General features: G+C 43.7%; 1 protein-coding gene across 3 annotated transcripts in view; it reads right to left on the bottom strand.

Moving 5' to 3' along the window:
• STAMBPL1 (STAM binding protein like 1) overlaps window positions 1–19,395 on the bottom strand; it is a 30,058-nt gene that overhangs the window by 541 nt on the left and 10,122 nt on the right. For 2 of the 3 annotated variants that reach the window (XM_066619399.1, XM_066619401.1), the window contains exons 2-10: window positions 18,924–19,003; window positions 17,627–17,844; window positions 14,310–14,385; window positions 13,345–13,440; window positions 10,306–10,648; window positions 8,858–8,982; window positions 6,512–6,649; window positions 4,460–4,572; window positions 1,815–1,914 (exon numbers count right to left, since the gene is read on the bottom strand). In XM_066619399.1, the coding sequence (XP_066475496.1) occupies window positions 1,815–1,914; window positions 4,460–4,572; window positions 6,512–6,649; window positions 8,858–8,982; window positions 10,306–10,648; window positions 13,345–13,440; window positions 14,310–14,385; window positions 17,627–17,844; window positions 18,924–18,953 (1,239 nt within the window). In that variant the 5' untranslated portion in view covers window positions 18,954–19,003. The remainder of the gene's footprint in view (window positions 1–1,814; window positions 1,915–4,459; window positions 4,573–6,511; window positions 6,650–8,857; window positions 8,983–10,305; window positions 10,649–13,344; window positions 13,441–14,309; window positions 14,386–17,626; window positions 17,845–18,923; window positions 19,004–19,395) is intronic. The other variant, XM_066619400.1, reaches the window with a different exon arrangement.

Genomic DNA, 19,395 nt, shown 5'->3' with positions numbered 1-19,395 from the left:
CTGTTGGTAGAGTATCCTTTCAAGTGGCAACCCAATCCTATTCCCCATGAGCCTGCATGATGCAGTGGCTCTGGCAGAGTGTGCAATGGGGGGAGGGGGGAAATGACACCAAATGCCCCAAGAGAGTTAAGTAAAAATCATTTTTACATACCTCCCTGTAAGCCACCTGGCTGCCAATGGGTCTTGCCAGATCTATGTCAGGAACCTCAGAAGATATGTTAGGCCAGGGGTGCCCAAACCCCGGCCCTGGGGCCACTTGCAGCCCTCGATGTTTCTCAATGCAGCCCTCGGGGAGCCCCCAGTCTCCAATGAGCCTCTGGCCCTCCGGAGATTTGTTGGAGCCCACACTGGCCTGACACAGCGTGAGGGTGACTGTTTGACCTCTCACATAAGCTGTGGGATGAGGGCTCCCTCCACTGCTTGTTTCACGTCTGTGATGTAGTAGCAACAGCAAAGGAAAGGCTGGCCTTGCTTTGTGCAAGGCCTTTTATAGGCCTTGAGCTATTGCAAGACCCTCATTCATTCATATAAGTTCATCTTTAATATATTTGTTTATGTAAACTTATGTAAATTTATTCAAATTTTAAATGTAAATTAATTCTTTTTTTCCCCTGGCCCCCGACACAGTGTCAGAGAGACGATGTGGCCCTCCTGCCAAAAACTTTGGACAACCATGTGTTAGGCCAAGAAAAGCGGGGCAGGATCTTGGTGTGCCCTGCTGCAATGAAGATCCTCCCCTCTTGCCCCTGGTTTGGCCTGGTCCCCACACTGATCCTTGCCTAAACTTCCCCTGATGCGGTCTCACCTGTTCTGGTAGGGCATCTGGGAGTTGCTGGTGTGCACATTGAGCCTCCAGCCATTTGTGCAACACTGGCTCCAAACTGCATGGTGGTGGTGCAGCTTTTGTGCCACTGGAACAAGGCTTACAACAGTGGATCACTTCTGTAGGCACTGAATAGGATCAGGCCAACACTAAACTAACTCTGAAGTCAATCAAGACCTAGGCTGCAATCCCAAATACAGGTTCATAGAAGTAAACCACACTGAAAACAATGGGGACTTTCTTCTTAATAGTTATGCATAGGACTGTGCTGTTTGCCATTTATGAGAGGGTTATTTATTTGAGAACAGGATATTTATCCTTGGAGCTAGTGCCACCCCCCAAGGAAGGGAGGAAAAGAGTCCTCCTTTAGCCTTGGCCTCTCCTGGAAACTACTCAATATAAGAGGAACTGAGCAGTCTCCCATTTGTGATGACATCTTAGTTACTGTCCGGACCCAACCATGTTGTGCTGCAGAGTTGGCTTGGGTCCATGAACAGAGAGGATGCTGAGCAGTTCTTTAAGCTTTGCTTGCACATGTGTATCCAACAGCAGAAAGAATGGGAGAAGAGTGTACATTTTTCAGCTACCGTTCTTTCTCCTCCTTTATTTGAAGAACTCTCACTGTATTCTTAATCAGGCCAGCTGGGAGTTGGAAGAAAACACACATATCTAAAGTTATATGAGACATGCCTATTTCTGCTCCTCCTTCAGCTGGACATTAGAACCAGCTCCAGTTTAACCAGCTTCAGGGAACAGGAGGAGAAAAAAGGGAATTCATATTTCCTACCCTCTCCAGATAATTTCTGGCCAAGGATAACTCCAGAGGTCAATAGGCGGGGTGGCAGAATATTAAGAACAATCTCCAACACATGCTTGAAAATGTAAATGCACAAACTATTTGTGTCAGTAGTGCTGCCACTTTGATCATCATAACAAATGAACTTTAATATATAACAAAATTGCTGAAAAAGAAAATAAGTGTTACCCTTACGTTAAATAGCCTAGGTTCCTTCGTATGCGGGTGGAAGCCCTTCTTTTTACAAGCAGACACTTCCAACATGCCAGCATTTGTAAGTCGGAAGATTCCAGTACTAGAAAGCAAAGAACAAGATTAACATTTTTGGAAAGGGCATTTCTGACTTGCATACTGAAAGAAAACATACTGAGCCTGAATCTAGCCACAGGTACACAGCATCATATTTTATGAACAACCATATTCAGGTCTGAAAAAAGAAACAGCAGACAAGCTTATTGGCATCTGTCAGAGAAACATTTCGGTTCAAACTCATGCCTGACTACTGACAGATGTGTTTGCATAATTCCAGGAAGTAGAGCAAGAAGTGGCACATGCTGCCGCAGCTACACAGCTTCCTGTGCAAAAGAGCCTGGAGTCATCAGCTCTTATGAGAGCTTAAAATACAAGCAGAGCACCTCCACCCCCAATTGTAGATTTGGCAAAGAGAGAAGGCATCTCAGCAAATGTTCAGGGAGTTGGTAGGTAGTGGAATTGGGTATGGGTGACATTTATTGCAGATGGTGGCAGCAATGACTTTGAAACCAAAGGTTTTTGCAGCCACAGCTGGCTCTGAAGGCAAGGGAAAGGGGGCACTTTACACAAGCATCCCTACACCTGGAAAAACTTAGCACTTTGCCCCCAGCCAGGAATGCCACTGGGTGGCAGTGTTCCTCCCAGTAGCCATGAAGCACCATTGTTTCTGCCAACCCCCTAACGCATGACATTATTCCATGATGTACTGTCACAGCCAAGAGGGTGGCTGGGGGAAAAAAACAGTTATGGCCAGACAGCAGGATGACCATTATTGCTGCTGCACCTCAAAAGGAGAGGAGGAAGGTGAGACCTGAAGGAACAGTGCAGGGCAGATTGAGAAACCCATTTGTCCTCCCTTCAGTGCCCAAAATTCAAATTGCAAGTTCTCCAAAGGGGTCTTTTGGTACAGCCTTACCATAAAAACCCCTTACTGATTTTCCGGCACAACCACCACCACCCCTCTGTATAAATATAAGGTGACAGGAATTGTATCATCAACCACTTGGATGCCATGTAAAAGGCACCTCGCTCCCTGCATTGAAAAAAAAAAGTTGTTTATATGGCACAACTGTTGCTTCACATATGTTGTAAGACTGTGCAGTACAAAAATGGCCATGCTGTAGGCACGTTCCGATTGCTTCAACAGTCACTTCAAATCACAGTGAAAAAATATTATGACAGATCCTGTTATGAGTTTGATTAAACCAGTCAGAGATACCTTTGATTTTTCACTGATTAGGCAATACATTACACTATTAAGATGAAATGTATGTGCTTATTACATGTAAACATTCCCAGGGCCAAACTCTGGCATTTCTAGTTAAGGATCTCAAGTGGCAAAAGAGAGGTATTTGTCTAAAACTCAGGAGAAATACTGCCAGCCAGATACAACAGTACTTTGCTAGATGGACTGATGATGATTCAACAGTATATGGCAATGTTGCATGGTCAGAATTTATGCTCACTAATTGAAAGAAATGCAAGAAAAACAAAAAAGCAAAACAAGATAAACAAGCATGCCTGCTCTTCTCTTCCAGACACATTCCACTAACAGCCACTCAAAACTAAGTCCACACCCACCAATGCAGCTGTGCCAAGAGGGCATGTGCTGCATCAGAAGGGGGAGTTTTGGGTCCTAGAATTCTTCTTGAGGTGAGAGAACATTTGTTCCCTTGTCCCAAGGAAAGTCTTCACTGCCCCAATGAGTCTACTCAAATCTGCAGCAGCTACTTTAAGTCCAAGTGGACGCAGGGAGGTGAACGGAGGCTGAAAAAGGGGAATAGGATACGAGTGGCATTGAAGCCAATGATAACTCTTCCCTTCTCAGTCTCAAAACACCCTCTCTCCACCTCGTTTTCCACTATGTTCCCCCCACCATCCTCCAATCCCCTGTCTACTCTCCACCCCCCGCCCCCACACCAACTTATCAGTGTCAGGGCTTCACTGGTGGCCACTGGTGTGTAGCCATGGCCATTTGCTGCTTGCTAGTGGCTTGGCTGCACAGAATAGCGAGTTGCTCTTTGCAATTGTCATAAACCACACTGCACTGCTGGAACACATGTTCCAGTAGCGCAGAGGCTATAAAGATTGAAAATAGGTGTAAGAAACTAATGCCCCAACCTTATTGGGGGACTTATGTCAGTGGGACCACTGGCGCAAATGGTTCGAGGCTCTGTGCACAAGTGGATCACCCAGGCTGCACTGAGAGCCCAATCCTATACATGTCCACTCAGAAGTAAGTCCCATTAGAGTCAATGGGGCTTACTCCCAGGAAAGTGTAGACAGGATTGGGCTGTGAGCGGGTAAGATGGTGGTGACAGTTCAGGGGAGGACTGGAGTGGGCAGGAGGAGGTGGATCTTGGCAGCAGTCATGCACACTAAGATTCTATTCCCCTTTTCTTTGCACAATCTGCCCTCTGATTCTCCTTGGATGTAAGCCAGCTGAATAGCAGGCATAGGCCCAATGAGACCAATTTTTTCATCTTTTTTAACATTTAAAATTGATTTTGCACAGAGACAGCAAGCTGAAGAAGTCATTCCAAACATTACTGAGAACTGGAAAGGGAGAGAGAGAAAAAAACACTCACTCATTGTGTTTTGGTGAACAAACAATTGCAATAGCCTCTGGTAGCATTAGTTGATAAGAACAATGTGTATGAAGATCAACACTGGATAAGAAAGCAGTCTGTGTTGGATGTGTCTACAAAGGAAAAAAAAGGAAAAGGTTTACATGGTTGGTGCATTTTTTTACCAATCAAGGTCAAGTATAACCAAGGAGACACCACAGTTAGTCTGTGAATTTCTTGTTCAAGAGCAAGGGCAATCATCTGTTCTATTTCTCTGATAAAACAGCAGCTATGTAATCAGAAAAAGGTCTCCCAGTTTATCCTCACAGCTTCCGGACTATTTGAAAACTATTCACTGCAGCACTGCTGTTTCAATGAGTAGGAAAAATCTTGAAAGAAACAAAAAGTAAAGGTGTTTGCTTCTGCAATTATCTTTAGGAAATGGGAAAATGATACAACTACACTGTAAGTTTAACAGAACTGATATAATAGGTTCTTAGCTTATAATAGCTTCTCAGGGTGCACCTGGATGCATGTAATTCAAACAGTTAACATTCTGCGGAAATGAATTCGCTCCTTTTTTGGTCAGACAAAAAATTCCTCTTATGCTCAGGGAACAACAGTTCTTCCTGTGTGCAGCGGAAGGGACTATGCACAGAGCATGAGTGGCTGGGTCTAGTGGTAATCACCAAAGCAAATCCCCAGAGCAGTTTTTCCAACAGATTGACATTTAAGTGGAGAAAAAGCACTGCACAAATACTTAATTGGGAAATTTTTTTTTGATGGGTTGAGAAGAGCTGGGCAGAGCCTCCAATGTAAACACAGGTAAAGGCTTGATCAGATAATTATTGCCTCAAGCCCAGAGGCTATTCAAAAATCAGACAGCTGCTAATTACCCTGCAAACAGCTCAGCTCCTGGAGTTTGCAACGAGTTGAGCTCCTGTAGTTTGCAAGTTCATGTAAATATACAGAGACAAATGTGTCTTCGTTGATGCCACCTAATAAAGAATTAAAAAAAACAAAACCTCAGGATTTTTTTTTTTAATTTTTCTGGGGAGAAATGTGGGAAAGGAAGGATAGCATTCATTAAAGTTCATTTCAGCTGCTTTTTTAGGAGAGATAGAGTTTTTGTAAATAAAGAAACAAATAAAAATATTATTACTTTTAAGTAAATAAATATATTATTTCTTTCTAGATCTTTTTTTTTTTAGGGCAGAATCCAGAAATGACAATGGGCCAAGCAGCCCAGTGGTGTTGCAAAAGTACAATAAAGCTCTTTTGCATCACTGGGAGAGCAAGGAGGCTGGAGCACAGACATGCGGCAGCCTCTGGAGGCCAACGCGAGCCCCACTTGACCGGCCCAATAGGTAAGCCCACACCGACCAAGTCAGGTTAGCAGGGAGGGCGGGGAGGAGGTATTTCGGGGCGGGGAGAGGGCTGGCCCATGAACCGGCGGCTGGGGAGCGGGGGGAGGGGCCTAGAATCTGGTACTTATGCCAGATCCTATCCCTGGTCCTGGGCATCCCAGAGCAACTTCAGGTTGCTCAGATCTGCGCCATCTCTTGAGGTGATCCGAGTAGCTCCACTGGAGCTACTGCAGCTTTACCCAGGGTAAGGGGAAGCGAATTCCCTTGCCCTGGACTGAGCCACTTTTGGCCCCAACCCTGCTCTGGACGTGGGCCTGCTCCAGAGCAGGTTAGGATCGGGCTGTTAGTCTCACAAACCTAGATGTGTCCTGATAAGAGTGTCATTTTAAAAAGTGGTTGCTAAAAGTTTGAGAACCATTGCTCTATGCAATGGAGCACAGCACCAGAGCTTGGAACCATTTGTGTCAACCACCACTCTTATAGCCCAATTCTGTGGGCCATTTATAATGGATCTATTGGTTCACTGTTGTAAATGATGGTGCAAATGTAAGTATGGTTTTACTTACCTCTCACTGGTCATATGATTGCCCCACCCTCCCATCATGCACACTTTCCTAGCATAGCTTCATGGCAGAAAATGGTGGGGGATTGGATTGGGCTATCTCCCCCCCCTCAAGGTCCATAGGATATAAATGTATATACATACGTGTATCCAACCCAGAGTTAGGAGATCATGTTGGTCTTGAACACTGAATAGTTCTTCCACGTTCTCCATATCACAATAGTCTGGCCCTGCGGACTGTTTTGGCACTATTACATGAGTAATAGTGAATTCATTATGTGTCTGTAAAACACAAGGGTGGGAAAACAGCTTTTGAACATGTCTTGAACTTTAATCCACAGAACCACTGTTGATATCAATCGGCACAGGTCTTACTATTCACTTCAGCAGAACTGTACTTATACACACACACACACACACACACACACACACACACACACAAAATCTGATGCTTGGGTCTAATGATTCATCGAAGCAACAGACAAACAGGCAATGTTGGAGGTTATTACACTTGTATTACATATACATGTCTTACATACATAGAAAAAAACTTGCATCAAAAGGGTGCAATTTGTTCATGTATAAAGCATTTATAAAGTTAAATTATTATTAACAGTATTTATATACTGCTTTTCAACAAAAAAGTTCACAAAGCAATTTACAGGGAAAAAAATCAAATAAATATGGGGCCAATCCTATCCAACTTTCTAGCACTGGTGCAACCACAATGCAGCCCTGAGTTAAGGGAACAAATGTTCCCATACCTTGAGGAGGCCTCAGTTACTGCCTCCCTGCCACAGGATGCAGTGCATGCCCCATTGGCACAGCTGCACCAGCACTGGAAAATTGGATAGGATTGGGCCCTAAGTGGCTCAAATAACTAAATGGCTCAAATCAAATAACTAAATAGTGCTGTTTTGTATGCACTCTTATGAATGACAACTTGGGAGTAAGTCCCTTTACATTCAATGGAATACAATTCTCACTAAACATGCATAGGTTCAGATTGCATTTGCCATGCATTTGTCCTCTTATTAGCTAAACCAGGGATGTCAAACATAAGGTCCGCAGGGCAGCTATAGTCCCTAGAGGCTTTTTATTAGGCTCCCACGATACTTCGGCTCTTCCAGAGCCCCCATCAGCTGCTCTCAGCTGTTGAGCCTTAACAGAAGCAGCACTGCTGAAAGGGCGAAATTGGATTCTCCTGTATCTTGAAAATATGATCAATGTTTTCTCTTCTGTCATTTGCAGCTAATGAGTTCCTATGTGAAAACAAAATGCTTATTTCTGGTCACCATTTGCTTAATGATGTCACTTCCTGCTTAATGCCAACACTTCTGGCCCTCAGCAGACACCATGAATGCTAACTTTGGCCCTCTGTATGAAGAGTCTGACACTCTTAGTTAGACTGTATCCATTTAATATTTATATATCAGTTCCCCTTGTGTGCCAGGTGGAATACTCTCTCTCTTTCCCTGTGTTGTGTGTGTGTGTGTGTGTGTGTGTGTGTGTGTGTGTGTGTGTGTGAGAGAGAGAGAGAGAGAGAGAGAGAGTCAGGACATGCTAGACATCCATGCACAGTCTCCCAGGTTGATAGTATCTGTTGTCAAGTGGGGCTTGATGCTATGTAAAGCCTCCAAAGTCAAGGGGAAGCTCTGCTCCCCTTGCCTCTGCAGGCTTTTCTGAGCCTCCCAGAGGCAGCACGCATCTGTGCACTACCACTGCAAGGCTCAGAATGCCCGAATCATTCTGGCACGACTTCTCTTGAAGACACGACTTCTCTTGAAATCACATCTCTTGCGTGACTGGGGCATTCTGAACCTCACAGAAGCAGTGTGCAAATACTGCAGATGGGAGGGGAGCAGAGCTCCTTTCAGCTTTGGAGGCTGGAGGGTGCAACTTCCTGACCAGCTGCGGCCATTGCATACGCGACCTGTTGCTGGCCAGAAGGTTGTTAAGGGGCACACACCTGTATATAAAGAGAAGGAGGGAAGTGAGGGAGAGAATTTAACATTTGTTGTAAAGTGAGTATTGGATAACACTTATTTAGGTGCACAAGCAAACTCCAAGCAATAATACTTAATTGCTATTTGCTCGAAGGGTTATTTTCCAAAAAGGAATCTGGTAAACCACATCATTAGTTTCCATTAGCCATATTTCCTGTAACAAAATCTCATTTGTGTTCAATGAAAACCCAAAAACGTCCATGAAGAATCCTTTAATGGAACTTAATTGCACAGTAGGCTGATGGCTTAATTACATTACATGCCTCCCATTGCTTAAGACCCACTATTTCTGTGAAAAAGGCAAACAGCAGACCACAGTTTAACGAGAATTTATGAACAGATCCATACAGCTATTTTACATAAAGTCAGTTATATAGCACACTTACACTTCAGATCTGCTTTTGGTCTGATATCAGTTCATTACAGGAAAATACAGTACTATCAAAAGTGCCTTCCCCATACAAATGTGAAGGTTCAACTGTACCAGTTTTCCACAGAGAATTCCACATGTCTCTATTCCTCTTACTGTATTTGCATCTGCTAGCTGCAAAAATTTCTCACAAAGATCCTTGGGCAGAACCACACTTCGCAGCCCTTCAGACACATTATCTAAGAAAGGGAGAGAAACAGAGATTCATTTATAAGAATTTTATCGAAAAGCACAGGAAAGAATAAGCACACAAGATGTGGTATCAATTCTATTTTTAGGTTTTTAATATTTGGCATTATATAAGGTTTTAAGGGTGCAATCCTATCCTGTGCTGGAACAGGCAAGCCAAAAGGCTTGCGCTGTATCCAGCGCAGTATAGGGACCATTAGCGGTTCAGCCACAGGCAGGGGGAAACATATCCCCTTACCTCAGGGTAAGGACTGCTGGCCCCTGTGGGTCTCCTCGGACTTGTGCCACCTCTTAAGGCGGCACAAGTCCAAGGAGAGTGGAGCGGCTTGGAGCCGCTCCATTCTCCCCAGGAACGGGGGTTGGGATCCAGCATAACTGCCAGATCCCAGCCCCGCCGCCCGCTCCCCACTCCCCTGCTTGCCCCCAAGGCCACCCCCTACTCGCCCTCCCCCCACCCAGGAAAGCCTCCCTCCCATCTCCTCCCCGCCTACCTCAGAGCCTTGTGTTGGTACAGCCACGCTGATACAAGGCGCTTGGAGGAACCCGGCATGGAGACGTATCCTCCACAGGCTGGTGCGTCTCTGAGCGCTGGCCTGGCTTTCTCCCAAGGAGGTGCAAACATGCCTTGCGCCGGCCCAAGTCAAGGGCTGGATTGCTCCCCAAGTCAGATCTTATTTACAGGTCCCCCGTCCCCCCCGTATCTACGGTTTCACTAATCTGGGGATATGGGGAAACCCCCTGCACCCATTACAATACCTTTATTTCTCTTCATGAGTGTTTCTTGTTAAAGAAACATTCTTACTTAACCCATTTTTGCCAAGCCCAGGGATGTACACATTTGGTCCCTGTTGCATATATGCAATGTTGGACAGAAATGGCTTAACTGAAGAACAAGACATGCAGGCAACCAGCTTGCATGACAGAGGGAGACTAAGCAAACGTTAATCCTGTTCGGTTAATCCTAATCATGTTCGGTTATTCTCCTCTGTAGCATGCAGGCTTGTTGCCTGCATGTCCCAGTCTTCAGTTAAACAATAATATTCCTTTGTTAACAAGAAACACCCATGCTTCCATTGCTGCTAAAGAAAAATAAAGATAATGGCCACAGGGGTAGGGTACGGGGGCCACTATTTAGATACGTTACTCCGTATCTGTGGTTTCCGTATCTGCGGGTGGATCCAGAATGGAACCCCTGTGGAAACAGGGGACTCCTGTATATGTTGAGTTGCTGCCTCCTGTGAATTTATGATATAAACAATATGATAACATGGGAGGCAGTCAGAAGACCTCTCGACTAAAAGACGCTCACTTACTCTGAACAGCACTTAGTGTAGCTGCTGGCTTTAAGGCTCGACTTATAGGAGGAGACTGCCCAGGAGAGGCATCACTCTTGTTTGCAATAGTTGTGGACAACGTATTGTTCACTTGTACTGAAACGCATGACGACAACATACTCCCATCAGTCTGCTCAGATGGGACTGAGTTATCTTTAATTTTCTGATCACGGGCTAGTTCTTGTTTCTTTAGTTGATCTTCAAAGAACTGAAACTGCTCTGTCGCCAGCTGCTGTTGACGGATTTGTGCAACTCGCTTCTTCTCTGCTTCAATCAGTTTCTGTTGCTCTAGTTTCTTCAGTTGCTCAGCTTTACATTTGTTCTGGTAAATGAGTTAAGTGAAAAGATCTGAATGACGGTCAAAAGCAAGAGAAAGAACCTAGACAAGGGAGGTCCAACTCCTTAGTTTTATTCTGGGCAAGCAGGGCCACTGACAGTGGCAGGCCTACATCTTTAAACATAGCTTTACTCCATTCATGTCTAGAGTAGGGGAGCAAAACAATTCAAAGGCCATGTGGATGGGAGGGGGATGAACTCTCCTTATGCACATGGCTCTTCATCAGATGCTACTGATTTCTGTTAGAGTTCTAGAACGTAGTAAGCTAGCAGTTCAGCTTCCTCTATCCAAGCTGCACCTTGTTTTGGCCTTTTCAATTGCTCCTGCACCTCCAGCTTCATCTTCCTCTCCTATGTGAACAGGGAAGACCCATGTTTAAAGACATGAGTCTGTCACCATTATGTATAGTTTAGAGGCATAACTGTATGTTTAGATTACATAGATTGTCTTGTATAGAGCAAGGGAAGAGCTCTGGGCAGTGGTAAGGTTTGTTGGAGTGGGGGAGGTGTTCTGGGGCCAGGCAGGGTGGGGGTAGGAAGCGGGGTGGGAGGAGTGGGACTGGCAGAGCTCTGCACCGCCAGATCCAGAAATCTGTGTTGGGCCTTCCAGCCTGACACAAAGCCTCTCAACTCTGCAACGGCAAAATAGCCAGTGCAGTCTTAAGAAGCCCCTTTGCACCCTGTGGTGGCGTCGCCTTCAACATTGGGCTGTAAATCAGTCTACCAGAACTTGCGTCAGGTTTAAAGATTTTAGAGGTGATTTTCATGCTATATTTTGTAAAAAAAGATTCATGTTCACACAGCACTACAGAAAGGGCTGCAGAAGTGTACAATTCATTCATTCTGAACTGGGATGCTGGGACTTGCTTTCCAAAGCATATTAGGGCTCAGTGAAGGCCAAATCATGCACTTCTAATGTCACTTTAGATGTATATTTGGAAATAAGTTCTGCAAGATTTTTCTTTGCTTCAGTATTATAAGCTGCTTTGGGTATCTTGACCACGGCTGAAAGGTGGGATATAAATGCAATCAATCAATTAATCCTTATGATGTGCAGGTATAAACGTTAAGCTGCAATCCTATGCACAATTTTTTGGGAATTACCATGATTCACTTAATTCTTACTTTCACCTGACTTTGTGTCATGTTCTGCATACAGAGATGCAACATCCTTTCAAGTAACTATGCACAGGATCTTGCTGTTGGCAGCTTAAATCACATTAACTCCCACAGCATTTAGGGCCTGATCCTGAACAATGCATGCCAGCTCACTGCCAGTGCGCACTGTCTCAAACTTGCCATAAGGCACATTTGGGAGCCCTTACTGTGCGATCAACGCCAGAGCTAGTCCAGCACGAGGCCATGCTGGGCCAGCTCCAGCACTGGGCCCACATTTCGCTGCCCAACAGTTGCATGGACTGCCTGGTGGCAGAGAGGTGAGTGGGGGTGTGGGAGGAGGTGTTCTGGGGTGGGTGGACAAAGGCAGGCAGAGAGCAGGGAGGAAGTGTGGCAGGGGGAGGGTGGGACTGGTGGAGCTTGGTTCCACTGGATCCTGAGCCCCATGTTGGGCTGTGCAGTCCAACACAGGACTCTCCAATTCTGCGCCAGCTCAAGAGCTGCTGCAGAATCAAGTAGCCCCATTGCAGGGATACCTCCCTTATCCAGGGGAAAGCAACGGTGCAAGCTATGGGCCAGCAGGAAACCAGACAGCCCAGGAGACATAAAACATTTTTAGTTACTTCTTCTTAGGCCACCTGGTCTCCAATGGGTCTTACATGGGCCTTACAGAGAAAGATTGTGAGATCTTCCAGTGTCAAGCCTGAGTATGATTGGGTAACTAAAGGTTAAGGTTACCAGATATGAAGTGGGACAGAATGCCTATACCTTTCACCACTTAATAGAAGAGAGAATAGAAGAGAGGCCGGTGCAGCTAAACATGGAAGGGTTTAAAAGTTGCACCTGCCAAAATTCCCTCTTCTCTACAATGTTTAAAGGCATAAGCAATCTGTGCAACATCTGGTAACCCTACTAAAAGTAATTATGATGCTGTCGCTCCCACTTCCTCCTATTTTTCTTTTTTTAAGCAATCCAGTTTTAAAGAAGTTTCTCTTTCAACCTTTGGTTTAGTAGTAGCAGTATATAGCAGGGGTGTCCAAAGTTTTCGGCAGGAGGGCCACATCATCTCTCTGACACTGTGTCAGGGGCCAGGGAAAAAAAGAATTAATTTACATTTAAAATTTGAATAAATTTACATAGGTTTACATAAATTAATATACTAGAGGTGGAACTTATATGAATGAATGAATGAAGGTCTTGCAATAGGTCAAGGACTATCAAAGGCCTTGCACAAAGCAAAGCTGGCCTTTTCTTTGCTGCTGCTACTGCATCACAGACATGAAATAGCAAGCAGTGGAGGGAGCCCTCATCCCACAGCTAACGTGAGAGGTCAAACAGTTGCCCTCAAGCTGAGAGCAGTTGTGTCAGACCAGCGCAGGCTCCAGCAAGTTTCTGGAGGGCCAGAGGCTCATTGGAGGCTGGGGTCTCCCTGAGGGCCACATTGGGAGTCTTCGAGGGCCACAAATGGCCCCAGGGCTGGGGTTTGGGCACCCCTGGTATATAGTATACAAGTTATGTATCACATATAATTAAGAATTAAAATATACACTTATTCAATAAAATTACCTTATCTTGCATATATTCTTGATATTCTGCATGGTATTTTTTTAACAAGTCCTTCTTCAGTTCATCAATCCTTGGAAATGCAACTTCCTTCAGTTTCTTTGTTAGGGAGCATAAAAAGAAAAATAAAGAATACCATATATGCATATAAAAGTTTCCTCCATTACTAAGTAATCACTAGGTCCCATACTGGAGGTTAATTTCTGCCCAATGTTGCATATATGCAACAGGGACCAAATGTGTACACCTGTGTGCCAGGTAAAAATGGGTTAATAATTTATTACTATAAAATTAAATAAAATGAATATATTATTGCTAAGTGCTATCAATTCAGCAGTATATAGCTGCAAACAGTGTTTCTACCACCATGGCTGAAGAGTGCAACTAAGTGGCAGGATGTTTTTCAGGCTGAAATCCTTTGCACACTTACTGGGAGAAAGTTCCATTGAACATCATAGGACTTAGGAAGTGGTCGTGATCACCTTCTGAAGGCCTTTGCGCTGTGTGGGGAGCCCTGCTGAGGCTGGCACCAGGCTCCCTCGACCCTGGGGAGGCTCCTGTAGGCGGTGGTGAGTGACAGCATGTCCCTGAGCCCTGATCAGAGGTGTGATGCTGGGCATTGCGTCTCTGCCTCCCCCCCACCCCTTAAGGGAAAACTGTCCAGGGCTTTCAGGCTGGGGCATCACGACACCCCAGTATGAAAACCACTGAGCTAATGAGTTGCTGACAGGAGAGTGCTTATTTCTGGTCATGACCGACTTAATGATGTCACTTTCTGTTTAATGATATCCACTTCTGCCCCTCAGCAAGCATCATGCATGCTATTCGGCCCGCTGTATGAAATGAGTTTGACACCCCTAAATCAAAGTTGTTCAAATGGTGCTAGGGCAAAGGAAAGCTGGCAAAAATATTAGTTACCAAAATGAAAGAAAAAAATTCTGAAACGCCAGTTTAAAAAGCCACACTACCTTCATAATGTCCTGTTTTTCTGGAACTGCACATTGCTGGTAGTCTCGATGACAGGGCAGCTTTTCTACAAACAAGCTAGAAAATGAAGCAGATACATTTTCCCTTTAAATGTCTAATGAACTTCCACAACACTGTTGTTTTCCAGCTGGAACAAAAGCAGGCTGCCGAAATCATATGAGGCAGACAACAATACTCCTTTTTTATTCACAACAGGCTTCGAAAAGTCTTTGAAGTTTAAATGATGATACTGCAACTCTACAATTAGCTCACATATGGCCTAAGTGTGCAACGATTTTAATCCTCATATCATGCCCTACAGTGCAGTGCCACTTATTCTAAGTAGTTGGCAAATATAACCCATGCAAATTTTGGAAGGTATTATTTAAACAAAATGTAATGAAACAAACAATTTTTTTTTGTATGCTTTTCTTTTTAAAAGCTATCACCTTTCATTCTTTTTGCTACTCTAAACCTTGCTGCAACTTCCCTTGGGATTTCTGTCTGTACTGACAGGCAGCAGATTTCCAAAATTCTGGAAGTGTTTTCCTAGTCTGTTGCCTGCAATTTTTATAGTAGGATGCTGGCAGTAGAAAATAGGACCCAAGCCTCAATCCATTAAAAAAACTTAGAGCAGGATCATCATTATGCACTCAATTATCTTCTCCCAAAATGATAATCTGATGCTGAATGAAAAGTGTCCAGGATGGTAGGGCCTGAAGGCAGCTTTATTAATCAAGGTCTTATAATAGCCTCCTTGAGTACTGATGGGAACTCACCTACTCTCAACAAGAAAGTCATTATCTCTATCACCCAAATGGCCAACCTCTTCCATGCTACCTTAAGCAACCAAGAGACATTCACTATAGGAACGTGAGTAGGTTCAGCAAGCATGTGGTTGATTTCACTCTTCCAAGGAATCTACCCACATCCTCAAGCTGGATAAATTGGAATGTACTGCATCAAAATAGTGCAAGCAGGTGCCCCCAAGAGTGTCATGGACCACTTGCAGTGGACTGTAAGTTGGAATGAATGGGAGTGCCTATCAGCAAAGTGTCTCACAAATTGGTCAAAGCAGGTTATCAATGGTTCCTCGTCACTAACATGTGGGCCTAGATGTAGCAACCCCCTTCACAACCCAGAAAAGCTCCAAAGGGATAATCAAATAATCAAAGGATTATTCTATGCTGAGGCATTGGTGACAGAGAGGGAAAATTTATTTGCTGCTGTTACTGTCACAGAGTAGGTTCTAAAATCAGTCCCTCTCTGTGTTCAGTACTATGGAACTGAAGTCTTCTTCCATTGCCCTAATAATCTTCCCAACTGTTTTGTTATTCATAATTCTCCAGAAAACTAGGGGATTTGGGCTCTCATCAGTGCAAGATAACACGAGTGATCATGTTAACTGCCTATGCCATTTCTCCATTCCAGAGCATTGACAGGACCTCATATGATGGTAGCATGAAAATTCCCCAGAGTAGTCAGGAGTTCATCCAGAGCCATCATTTTGTACTCTATTAAGTGCCTAATCCTATCCAATTTTCCAGTGCTGATGCAGCCGTGCCAATGGGGCCTGCACTGTATGCTATGGTGGGGAGGCAGTCACAGAGTCCTCCTCAAGGTAAGGGAACATTTGTTCCCTTACCTTGGGGCTTCATTGTGGCTGCACCGGTGCTGGAAAGATGGATAGGATTGGGCCCTAAGTCTCCCACCCTAGCAAAGAGTCTTGGTTGCCATAACTCTAAACCCTCTCGGGTAATGATAGGGTTCCATGACAAGGAAACTACAGGATTTGAAATTCTCTCACCCCTGGATCAACATTCTGGTCAGCAGAAAATACCAGATTCAAGGTGTGTTCAAGCAATGAGTTTCAGGAACATTTTTGCTCATTCCACCAACACCAATGTCTTTTATATATTATTGCTTTTTATACCAACTCAGACAGCCCTATTATTATCATAGGGGTCATCAAATCTAAAGCGGCAACAGATGAGGGAGCCTTAGTATGGATGTTGGTACACCAACACAATGTATCAGAGGAATCTAACACCACACCTGAGACCACTCCATCAGGTGGGAAGACTGTTCAATAGCAGGATAGCCAGTAACATTAGAAAACTTGGGTAAACAGAGTCAACCAAAAAAATCTGCTGTGAGGTGATATAATGCCAGTCTTGGAGCTATTTCTCATTTCCCATCAGTAGATGTATCCTACATTTTTCCAAACTCCCATCATAGCAACAAACTGGTAGGGAACAAAAGCCAATTCCTGAATCAAGCTGTTAGCATAAATCAGGCAAGTATGCATCTCTCAGTGAGGATGTATCTTGGTGTTTCTAGCGAAAGATTCTTTTCGCCAGTCTATAATGGTCTTTTCACTAACAAAGAAAATGCTGCCCAGCTCTTATGACTTGTAGTCAGGCAGAATTACAGTTGTTACGACTTTTACAAATAGTAATAAATCCAGATATTTCCTTTAGTGCTATAATTGCATGTGTAAGAGATGGAAGAAAACCTTGCTATTCTTTTTTAATTTAATTAAAGGGAGATATGCACTCTTGCATTGAAGAAAAGAAGCACACAACTTTAAAAATACTTAATAAAAAGCTACTGTGAGGTTGGGTAGATACTTGTTTTCTTCGAAAAGGATAACCAAACATTTGTTGGGGACTGTGCTGCATTGTGTCAGGACTAACGTCAAAGGCACTTTCCAATAGGTGTGATACTAGCATAATCACATTCTATAATATTCATATAGGAACTAATGCACTAGCTGAGGGAAAACCTGTATTTTCCTCGGGAAAAATTATTGCTTAGGTGCTAAGAAAAGTCAATATCCATGCAAGCAAAGTTCAGAGCTCAGAAGATACACATACAATAAAAAAGCAGCTCTTAAGAAATGAATTGGAAGTACATATTTATTGAGCTCTAAAATGGTCATCTAGACCAGCTATTTTCAACCTTTTTCCATCTCATGGCACACTGACCAGGCAATAAAACTGTCAAGGTACACCATCTGTTTTTTTGACAATTGGCAAGGCACACTGCACTAACACCTGGGGCTCACATTCCTCAGTGGCCCAACTAACAAATGACCCTCCCACAAACTCCTACGGCACACCTGCAGACCATTCGCGGCACACCAGTGTGCCACGGTACAGCTGTTGAAAATGGTTGATCTAGACAGACTATGCTGATTCCATTTACCCGCATTCCAACAGAACAGTTTTGTGCAATTCCTAAAAACGGATTTATTTTTCAAGTCAAAAACAAAAAGCAAAATATTAGCAAAAAACAAAAACAAAATATTAGTTCTTACGTTATAAACTTATTATACAGAACAAAGGCATTTTCAAGATTTCCTTCTTCCAGATATACAGATGCCATTCGCTCCATCTCCACTCCAGATCGAAAATAGCGCCGTGGAGTAATGTCTTCATTTATTGTGATGTTGCAACCAAGCTTGCTTAAGGCACGAACTCGCTCATCGGGGCTCAACGAAACATCTGTGTGGTCAGGTATGGCTACCAGCCTTTTCTGTTCAATAAGATACCACACATTACATTTCACTCTGTTTTCTGACCTTATTCACATATGATTTTATGCACAAACAAACAAAAAACAACAAAAATCTTGATCCTCAATCAGTAAGAGCAAACTCTGGTTTTAGAAATGTTCAAAGTGTAATAGTTCCTCAAACTGTTACAAAACAATGGACGAGAAGTACATTATAACATGTATCACCAGGCTACATTAGACACAACATATGAGCACTTTAAAAACCACAATGTCCCCAAAGCCTCTTGCTACTAATGAGCAACTAGATGCTTTGTTTCAAAATGCTCGTTATGATGTAGCAATTCACTGTATTTTAAAACTTATTTTCTGCCATATTTCTTCCATATTTTCCAAAATAAAAAAATATTTTTCTTTCACTTATGTGAAAGAAGAACCTTTTAAAGTAGTCTAAACTGTTCCACTGCTACCTTTTCAAAGCAGAGAGTAATACAGACATTTGAAATATGAAGCAGACTAGTATTATGCATACTGTACATTAGGAGGTGGGGGGATGCTGCTGCCAAAAGCGGTTCTGCATCTCCTCCTCCTCCCTTTCCTATCATCTAGTAATGCAAAGGAATGACAATGACACCATGCTGAGAGTTTTGCTACCCGTAGAAACAGCAGCAAATGAAATAGAGCAGGGGTGATGTCACATCACATGTTTTGTATTATTGGGGGGAAGATGAGAGCAGGAAACACAGAACAGCTACTTTAGATAGCAGCCACACATCTTCCATCTTGTCTTGTTCTAGCTCAAGTAAATCTGTACTGATGACTGGAGGCTTAAGAGAATGGTTTAAAAATTATAGCAAGTTAAAAATTAAAGCAAGACCCTGCAGACAGGCTGAGGATAAGATTGGGCTACAAATGTTGTTTTTATATTCTATGCAACTTGTCTAGATTTTGGAAAACTGAGGAATATACAAGTATATTTTGAGTTTGAATGCCATGGCGGCTTCACAGTCACATCACAGCACGCAAGACATCATAACTCCACCTAAGTAGCCATGTTGTCATATCTAGCAGCTTATGATGCATCATTCTTCAAGACTTACCAAGGAACTCACGGTGAATGGCCGTTCCATGTTACTTTCAGTCTGTAAACTATGTTTTTGGGTTTTTTCTGTCCTTCCATCTAGTCACAAAAAAAGAATGCAAAGAAGATACTGTATTATGTTCAACAGCACTAGTAATCTGTATGTCTTATAAACAAATTTTTAAACAAAGAGAACATTAAAATACAGTGGGCCCTCCTTGTTTGTGAGCTAGGCATCCGTGGAGCTGAACACCCATGGTTGCCAAGCCTGTGGCGCGGAGGACATGACTGAAACCACTTTCGGTTTGCACTGGTGGCTTCCAGTTGTGTCTGGAGTTGTTCTGAGACACAGGGAGGTTGCATACCACCTCTGCGCTGAAGTCACCGGCATGAACCAGAAGTGGCTTCTGGATGCAACAGGGAGGCCTTCTGAGGGAGGCTGGGAGGCCGGTGTGATTTCTGAGGGCTGCGTGCAGCCCCTAGGTGAGTAA

Source organism: Tiliqua scincoides, chromosome 3, assembly GCF_035046505.1.
Source record: "Tiliqua scincoides isolate rTilSci1 chromosome 3, rTilSci1.hap2, whole genome shotgun sequence".
NCBI lineage: Eukaryota > Metazoa > Chordata > Lepidosauria > Squamata > Scincidae > Tiliqua > Tiliqua scincoides.
The sequence above is the reverse complement of the archived record's forward strand: the minus strand, read 5'-3'. Positions and strand labels throughout refer to the sequence as shown.